General features: G+C 44.3%; 1 protein-coding gene across 1 annotated transcript in view; it reads right to left on the reverse strand.

The window, feature by feature from the left end:
• LOC112075758 (IQ motif and SEC7 domain-containing protein 1-like) overlaps positions 1-9,689 on the reverse strand; it is a 41,668-nt gene that overhangs the window by 20,639 nt on the left and 11,340 nt on the right. Inside the window, exons 6-7 of the mRNA XM_024142698.1 lie at positions 9,331-9,492; positions 5,332-5,508 (exon numbers count right to left, since the gene is read on the reverse strand). Of these exons, the coding sequence (XP_023998466.1) occupies positions 5,332-5,508; positions 9,331-9,492 (339 nt within the window). The remainder of the gene's footprint in view (positions 1-5,331; positions 5,509-9,330; positions 9,493-9,689) is intronic.

Here is a 9,689-nt window from a genome sequence, read left to right on the forward strand (position 1 = left end):
AGAATACAGGGTGTTGTGTGTTCAAAGTGCACAGCACATCACAGACAAAAAATATACGAGAAGCCAACGCCGATACATGCAGCTAGGGAGTCGATTATGTCTTCCTACTACTCAGTATGGCTGCGTTATGATCCTGCACTGCTCGGCCGCCACGCGTACCTGAGCCAACAGAACAGGCATAGCGAGAGTTAGACAACCAAATCAACACACCTCTGTAATACAAACTATCGACTACAGCAGGCACAACCAATCAACACAAGCTAGGCATACAGAAACTAATCTGACTACAGCAGGACAACCAATCAACACACCTAGCATACAAACATCTGACTATACAGGGCAGACAACCAATAACACCACCTAGCATACAGGAAATCTGACTTACAGCAGACAACCAATCAACACACCCATAGCATACCAGTACTGGCTTCTAGGGATCTTGCAGGAAATCAAACTACATATACAACAAATATGTGGACACCCTTAAAATTAGTGGAATGACTATTCAGCCACACCCGTTCTGACAAATGTATAAAACGAGCACACACCAGTCAATTTCCATAGACAAACAGGCAGTAGTAATGGCCTTCTGAAGAGCTCATGACTTCAACCGTGGCACCGTCATAGGATGCACCTTCTCAACAAGTCAGTCATCAAATTTCTTCCCTAGACGTCTCCATGCAACTGGTAGGTTTGATGATTGAAGTAGAAACGTCTAGTAGCACAACCAATGCACAACCTGAAGTAGCCACCACAAGCACACAGAACGGACCAGCCGATGGCTGAAGCGCCTTAAAAATAGTCTCCTCACTTGCAACACTCCACAAATACGATTACCAAATGCTCTGAACAACGTCAGCACAATAAACTGTTATCGAGGCTCAATAAATGGTTCCATGGTCCGCCAGTCCCACACACACAACACCTCACCATACGCGAATACCAACGCGCGCTTGGCTGTGTGTAAAGCCGCCGCAATTGACTCTGATATAAATCACACTTCAACCATCTGTGTCCGACAGAAAATCTGTTTGCAGACGCCAGACTAACGCTACCTGCCCACACATAGTCAACTGGTAACGTCTGGTGAGAGAGACAATTGGTCTGGGGCGTTATTCATGTTCGACCCCTTATTCAGGAAGGAAATCTGAACTCTACAGCAAACAAGGACATTCTAGATGATCCTGTGCTTCCAACTTATGTTGGCAAACAGTTGGGAAGGCCCTTTCAGTTCAGCGTGAAACAATACACCGTGCATAGTGTAAAAGTGTTTTGCAAGATTGGTGGAAAACTGACTGGCTTCACAGAGCCTTACCTCAACCCATCGAAACACCTTTGGAATGAATTGAACGAAGATGTGAGCCAGCCTAATCAGCCCAACATCAATGCCTCGACCTCACTAATGCTCTGGCTTGATCGAAGCAAGTCCCCACAGCAAGTTCCAACATCGTGTGGAAAGCCGTCCCGAAGAGTGAGCTGTTTTTAAACTCAGCAAAAAAAGAAACCACCCTTTTTTATCAGGACCTGTCTTTCAGATAATCGTAAAAACACATAACTTCACAGCTCTTCATTGTAAATGGTTAACAATGTTTCCCATTCTTGTTCAATGAACCAAACAATTAATGAACATACACCTGGAACGTCTTAAGACACAACAGCTTACAGACGGTAGCAATTAAGTCACATATGAAAACGTAGAACACTAAAGACGCCTTCTACTACTCTGAAAAAACACAAAAATAATATGACCAGGTCCCTGCTCATCTGCGTGAATTACTAGGCATGCTGCAAGAGAGCATGAGACTGCAGATGTGAGACTGGTGAGACGCCTAAGACGCGCACAGGAGACAGGACGGACAGCGATCGTCCTCGCATGCTGACCACGTTAACAACACCTGCACAGGATCGCTACATCCGAACATCACACCTCGGACAGTACAAGTGCAACAAACCAACTGCCCGAGTACATCAGGAACGCACCAATCCCTCCATCAGTCCTCACCAGACACACGGCAACAACTCGCCTATGGCACCAAACCACCGTCGCTGACCAGACAGGACTGGCGTAAAAATACTCCTCACTGACGAGTCGTTATCATCAAGGAGACTTAGCACCGACTACTCTGGACGGACGATTGGAAGTGGAGGTCCATCATGTCTGCGGTGTGTCCACAGCATACGACTGAGCTTTGTCCATTCAGGCAATCTCAACGCTATGCGTACAGGAAGACATCCTCCTCCCTCATGTCGGTACCCTCCTGCAGGTCTCATCCGACATGACCCTCCGCATACAATGCCACCAGCCATACTGCTCGTTTTGAAACCGTATGATCCTGGCAAACAGGAAGTCAGTTCTCCATGGCCACGAAAGCCCGGCATCTCAATCCATGAGCAATCTGGACCTTTGATCGGAGGGTGAGGCTAGGGCCACCCCCAAAATGTCCGGAACTTCATGCCTTGGGAAGATGGGAAACATCTCACAGCAAGAACTGGGCAAATCTAGGCAGTTAATGAGGAGAGTCACTGCCCCCCCCCCCCCTATACGTAATGCAGCTGTGCCACACAACACTGACTGCACTTCTATTTTGACCCCCCTCCCCTCCTTGTTCACGACACATATTCACTCGTTAGTCACTTTCTGGAACTTGTTCAGTTCTATGTCTCAGTGTTGAACTAGTTATGTTCATACAAATAATAACAGGTGTAAAAGTTTGCTGAAAACAAACCAGTTGACAGTAAGACGTTTCCTTTTTTGCTGAGTTTAGCATGCAAAGGACCAACTCCATATTTAATCTCTCATGATTTTGGAAATGAATGGTTGAACCAGCCAGGTTCCCACATACCACTAACATGACCAATAATCAGCCTACACAAACTTATGTTTTTATAGTTTTGTTTTTTATTTATGTTTTGGAATTTGGACTTTAGCACATAGAGCGCACGATGGTGTCACCGAGTCAAGGTGTTACACCTTGTCTGGTTGCCATCTCATTAGTCTAGGTGTTTGACCTGTGCGGCCCAGGTGCTATTAAAGTGCGGCCCAGTGGCTCTTTAATGTGAACATCTTCTTTTGAAGATGGGAGTAACACCTTCAGTTGTCTTGAGAATGTGAGGGTTAACACTTCATTTTCTTGAGAGATTGGAGGTTTAACACCTTTGTTGTTTCTGAGAATCGGAGGGTTAACACCTTCTAGTTGTCTTGAGATGTGAGGGTTAACACCTTCTAGTTGTCTTGAGAGATGGGAGGTTACACCTCTGTTGTCTTGAAGATGTGGAGGGTTAACATCCTCCTAGTTGTCTTGAAGATGTAGAGGTTAACACCTCTGTTCTTTTATTGAGATTGAGGTTAAAACTCCTAGTTGTCCTTGAAGATGGAGGTTAACACCTTCTAGTTGTCTTGATAGATGTGGATGGTTAACACCTTCTGTTGTCTTGAAGATGTGGAGGTTAACACCTCTAGTTGTCTTGAAGATGGAGGGTAACATCCTTCTAGTTTCTTGATAGATGTGGAGGTTAACACCTTCTAGTTGTCTTGAGAGATGGAGAGGGTTAACACTTCTAGTTGTCTTGATAGATGTGAGTTAACACCTTCTGTTGTCTTGAATGGTTGAGAACACCTTCTGTTGTCTTAGAATGTAGTTAACACCTTCTGATTTTCTGAGAGATGCGAGACACCTTCGTTGTCTTGAGAGATCGAGGTTAACACCTCTTCTGTCTTGATGAATGCGGAGGGTTACACCTTCAGTTTTCTGATGATGGCGAAGTTACACCTCTGTATTGTCTTGAGAAGATGTGGAGGGTAACACCTCCATTGTCTGAGAGATTGCGAGGTTAACACCTTCTGTTCTTGAAGATGAGGGTTAACCACCTCTTGTGTCTTGATATGTGAGGTTAACACCTTCAGTTGTCTTGAAGATGCGGAGAGTTAACACCTCCATTGTCTAGGAGATCGATGAGTGTAAACACCTCCAGTTGTCTGAAATCGAGGTAGATGCGGAGGGTTAACACCTCCAGTTGTCTTGAGAGATGCGGAGGGTTAACACCTCCAGTTGTCTTGAGAGATGCGGAGGGTTAACACCTTCAGTTGGCGCTCCCTATTTGATTTCTAGAAAAYCATTGCTTTGTCTGATCTTCGCTGTTTTCGTTTCGCACCACCATTTTGGTTTGCTTCCTCTCTAAGTTTGGAGTGGGTTTTTCTTTTGTTTGCCTCTTACTGGGTGCTCATGGTGGGTGTCTTTAAGGTCCCAGTTGTTGTTGCTAATCAACTTTCAGTGGACTCCCCCCCCATGACTGTCTTTCAGAACCCCTCCTAAAACCCCACCTGTTGTTTGTTGGTCAATGACTCTGTTAGTTCCCTCTTCTGTTTGAGCGTCATTTTGTTTTTACTTGCTGGGGAACGTATGTCTGCCTAGTGGCCACTAGGGGGTGTCTTGTCAGTGACAGCTAGCTAGAACCAGTCTCATGGAGGGATGGGGGTCACAGGAGAGACAGAAGGGAAGTTAGCACGGAAGGGAGAGAGGATTCTACAGTAAAACAGAGAGAACATGTGATGTGTGCAGAGAGAACATGTGATGTGTGCAGAGAGAACATGTGATGTGTGCAGAGAGAACATGTGATGTGTGTGTAGTGGCAACTTTCTATAGGCTTTACCTATAATTAATTAACAATAGAACATTGAGTAACGTTCCTGCTAACAGGCTGAGTACATTAGTCAACACGTCCATCTGTCCCTAGTAGCACAGAGACACCTTGTTAAACTGAGACTCAGACTGTGCTTCACCTGACCATTCACCTACAGTACAGCCGCTACTGGCCCAGAGGAGGAATCTGCTCTTCATTTCATAACTGAGTCATCACATCTAGTGAAGTGAGTATCATACCAGCAGCTACTGCCTAGAGAGGAGACTACAGAGCTCTACCTCATGTCACAAGGCACTACGCATACTAGTGACATAGAATACATCTGAAATGGAACCCTATTCCCTATATAGTGCACTACTTTAGACCAGGACCCTATTCCCTATATAGTGCACTACTTTAGACCAGGGCCCTATTCCCTATATAGTGCACTACTTTAGACCAGGGCCCTATTCCCTATATAGTGCACTACTGTAGACCAGGGTCCTATTCCCTATGTAGTAGTGCACTACTTTAGACCAGGGCCCTATTCCCTATATAGTGCACTACTGTAGACCAGGGTCCTATTCCCTATGTAGTAGTGCACTACTTTAGCCCAGGGTGCCATTTTGGATGTAGCCTTAAACATAGAACACTAGGCAGGCTGATGACCTCTGATGTCACAGGGCAGTTCCCTGACCTCTAACCCCTCACCTGCATCTGAGAGGTCTCGTAGCGAGCTGCTGAGGGCACTCCTCTTTAGCCCCTCCCCCATGGCGTAGTTGTCATCAAGGCTGCCGCGACCCAATTGGCCGTTCCCAGAGTCCTTCTTCAGCCCCGAGCTCTGTGATAGGCTGGGACGGACCACTCCCTTCTGCTTCTCCAGCTCCGCTAGAGGGGTACACAGAGTCAGGTTAGATTACAGCTCTGGGACCTGTCAGTCAGCCCTGAGCTCTGTGATAGGCTGGGACGGACCACGCCCTTCTGCTTGTCTAGCTCCGCTAGAGGGGTACACAGAGTCAGGTTAGATTACAGCTCTGGGACCTGTCAGTCAGCCCTGAGCTCTGTGATAGGCTGGGACAGACCACGCCCTTCTGCTTCTCCAGCTCCATTATAGTGACATAATCAAATGAACTTCTGAATCAAGTAACGTTAACTTATATAATCAAATGAACTTCTGAATCAAGTAACGTTAACTTATATAATTAAATGAACTTCTGAATCAAGTAACGTTAACTTATATAATTAAATGAACTTCTGAATCTAGTAACGTTAACTTATGTAATCAAATTAACTTATTGGTATTTATTAGGATCCCCATTAGCCACTGTATAAGCGTCAGCTACTCTTCCGTGGGTCCACATGAAACATGACAATGACATATTACATAGGGCAGAACATTATTAGTCAAGGACTGAAATACCTTTAAAACGTCACATAGTGCCGACATATCAGTACTACACTCTAGGTCTAATACATGTTTTTTATCTTCTTTAAGGTGTTGGCTAGCCCAGTCTGGAGGTTTAGTTCAAATCAAATTTCATTGGTCACATACACAGTAGCTTGCGAAAGTATTCACCCTGCTTGGTATTTTTCCTATTTTGTTGCCTTACAACCTGGAATTAAAATAGATTTTTGGGGGGTTTGTATCATTTGATTTACACAKCATGCCTACCACTTTGAAGATGCAAAATATTTGTTATTATGAAACAAACAAGAAATACGTTTWAAAAAACTGAAAACTTGAGTGTGCAWAACTATTCACCCTCTACAAAGTTAATACCTTGTAGAGCCACCTTTTGCAGCAATTACAGCTGCAAGTCTCTTGGGGTATGTCTCTATAAGCTTGGCACATCTAGGCAGTGGGATTTTTGCCTATTCTTCAAGGCAAAACTGCTCCAACTCCTTCAAGTTGGATGGGTTCCGCTGGTGTACAGCAATCTTTAAGTCATACCACAGATTCTCAATTGGATTGAGGTCTGGGCATTGACTAGGCCATTCCAAGACATTTAAATGTTTCCCCTTAAAACAATCAAGTGTTGCTTTAGCAGTACGCTTAGGGTCATTGTCCTGCTGGAAGGTGAACATCCATCCCAGTCTCAAATCTCTGGAAGACTGAAACAGGTTTCCATCAAGAATTTCCCTGTATTTAGCGCCATCCATCATTCCTTCAATTTTGACCAGTTTCCCCATCCCTGCTGATGAAAAACATCCCCACAGCATGATGCTTCACTGTGGGGATGGTGTTCTCAGGGTGATGGGAGGTGTTGGGTTTGTCCCAGACATAGCGTTTTCCTTGATGGTCAAAAATCTCAATTTTAGACTTCCATTTGTTTGGGGAGTCACCAACATGCCTTTTGGTGAACACCAAACATGTTTGCTTATTTTTTTCTTTAAGCAATGGCTTTTTCCTGGCCACATAAGCCCAGCTCTGTGGAGTGTACGGCTTAAAGTGGTTCCATGGACAGATACTCCAATCTCTGCTGTGGAGCTTTGCAGCTCCTTCAGGGTTATCTTTGGTCTCTTTGTAGCCTCTCTGATTAATGTTCTCCTTGTTTGGTACATGAGTTTTGGTGGGTGGCCCTCTCTTGGCAGGTTTGGTGTGGTGCCATATTCTTTCAATTTTTTAATAATGGATTTAAAGGTGCTCCGTGGGATGTTCAAAGTTTTGGATATTTTTTTATAACCCAACCCTGATCTGTACTTCTCCACAACTTTGTCCCTGACCTCTTTGGAGAGCTCCTTGGTCTTCATGGTGCTGCTTGCTTGGTGGTGTTGCAGACTCTGGGGCCTGGTTGCACCAGAACTTATTTAGGAGTTTCATAGCAAAGGGGGTGAATACATATGCACCCACCACTTTTACATGTTTAAAAAAAAAAAAAATTGAAACAATGTTTTTGTTTCTCTTCACCAATTTGGAATATTTTGTGTATGTCCATTACATGAAATCCAAAATAACAACCTGTAATTTAAATAGATTTTAATGCAACAAAATACGAAAAACGTCAAGAGGGATACAAGGCACTGTATTTAGCAGATGTTATTGCGGGTGTAGCGAAATGCTTGTGTTCCTAGCTCCAACAGTGCAGTAATATCTAACAATTCACAACAATACACACATCTAAAAGTAAAAGAATGGAATTAAAAAATATATAAATATTAGGACGAGCAATGTTGGAGTGGCATTGACTAAAAACAGTAGATTAGAATACAGTAAATACATATGAGATGAGTAAAGCAGTATGTAAACATTATTAAAGTGACTAGTGTTTCATTACTAAAGTGGCCAGTGATTCCATGTCTATGTATATAGGGCAGTAGCCTCTAAGGTGCACGTTTGAGTAGCCGGCTAGTGATGGCTATTTAACAGTCTGATGGCCTTGCGATAGAAGCTGTTTTTCAGTCTCTCGGTCCCTGCTTTGATGCACCTGTACTGCCGTCGCCTTCTGGATGATAGCAGGGTGAACAAGCCGTGTCTCAGGTGGTTGATGTCCTTGATGATCTTTTTGGCGGCCTTCTTGTGACATTGGGTGCTGTAGGTGTCCTGGAGGGCAGGCAGTGTGCCCCCGGTGATGCGTTGGGCAGACCGTACCACCCTCTGGAGAGCCCTGTGGTTGCGGGCGGTGCAGTTTTTGTACCAGGTGGTGATACAGGATGCTCTCAATTGTGCAATCTTTAAATGTTTCTGAGGGTCTTAGGAAGGGAGTAGCAAAATGGAGTTGTGATCTGATTTGCCGTAGCGAGGGCAGGCAGCATTGATCTAGGGTTTTCCTTAAGTGAGTAAAGTCAATGTGTTGATAGAACTTCGATAGCTTTTTCCTCATATTTGCTTTGTTAAAATCCCCAACTACAAAAAATGCAGCCTCAAGATATGTGGTTTCCAGTTTGCATGAAGTCCAATGTAGTTACTTGAGTGCCATTGTGGTATTGGCTTGAGGGGGAATAGACACAGCTGTGACTATAACCGAAGAGACTTATCTTGGGAGGTAATACAGTCTGCATTTGATTGAGGTATTCTAGGTTGGGTGAACAAAAGAACTTGAGTTTCTGTATGTTATCACAATCACACCATGAGTGGTTAATCATGAAGCATACATCCCCACTTTTCTTCTTCCCGGAGAGTTCTTTATTCCTGTCTGTGCGATGAACTGAGAACCCAGCTGGCTGGATGGATGGGGACAGTATATCCCGAGAGAGCCATTATTCCGTGAAACAGAATATGTTACAGTCCATGATGTCTCTCTGGAAGGAGATCCTCACCCTGAGCTCATCTASTTTATTGTGCAGAGACTGAACATTAGCGAGTAATATAAATCGGAAGCGGTGGATGGTGTGCCCACCTCCTGAGTCAGACTAGAAGTCCACTCCGAATACCTCTTCTCTGCCGGCGGCAACTTGAAGCAGCCTCTGGGATAAGTTCAATTTTGCCATGGAGGGTACGAACAAAGGATCCAATTCGGGAAAGTCCTGGTCATACTGCTGGTGAGTTACCATCGCTCTGATATCCAAAAGTTATTTCTGGCTGTATGTAATAACACAAAAAGTGTTCTGGCCTAACAATGTAAGCAATAACACACACAAAAAACTAAATACTTCAAAGTTGCTTAGGAGCTAGAATCAGAGCTGTCATGTCTGTTGGCGCCATGTTACTTATTTTTTTTCAGCAGGCTAACCCAGTCTTGAAGTTCAAACCTAGGTATGTCCACTACTCACACTCTATGCGGTATTTCTCCATCTCCTGGACCTCAGCGATGGATTCTCTCAGGTCGTCAGTGAACTTCTTCCTGTCCTGAGGGTTGGGAGCGTTGAAGTTGATTAAAAGCTTGATATCCGCTCGGGGAACCGCCGATGTTAACCTCACACCGTTGGGATAGTCTAGGAGGGATGACATCACAAGAAAAATAATATTTAACCCGAAAGTAAGTTGCAGCACCAGAGGGTTTAATAATAGTTTAAGCTTCARAGGGCAGCACCAGAGGGTTTAATAATAGTTCCAGCTTCATAGGGCAGCACCAGAGGGTTTAATAATAGTTTAAGCTTCATAGGGCAGCACCAGATGGTTTAATAATAGT

This window comes from Salvelinus sp. IW2-2015, unplaced genomic scaffold, assembly GCF_002910315.2.
Source record: "Salvelinus sp. IW2-2015 unplaced genomic scaffold, ASM291031v2 Un_scaffold3375, whole genome shotgun sequence".
Classification (NCBI taxonomy): Eukaryota; Metazoa; Chordata; class Actinopteri; order Salmoniformes; family Salmonidae; genus Salvelinus; species Salvelinus sp. IW2-2015.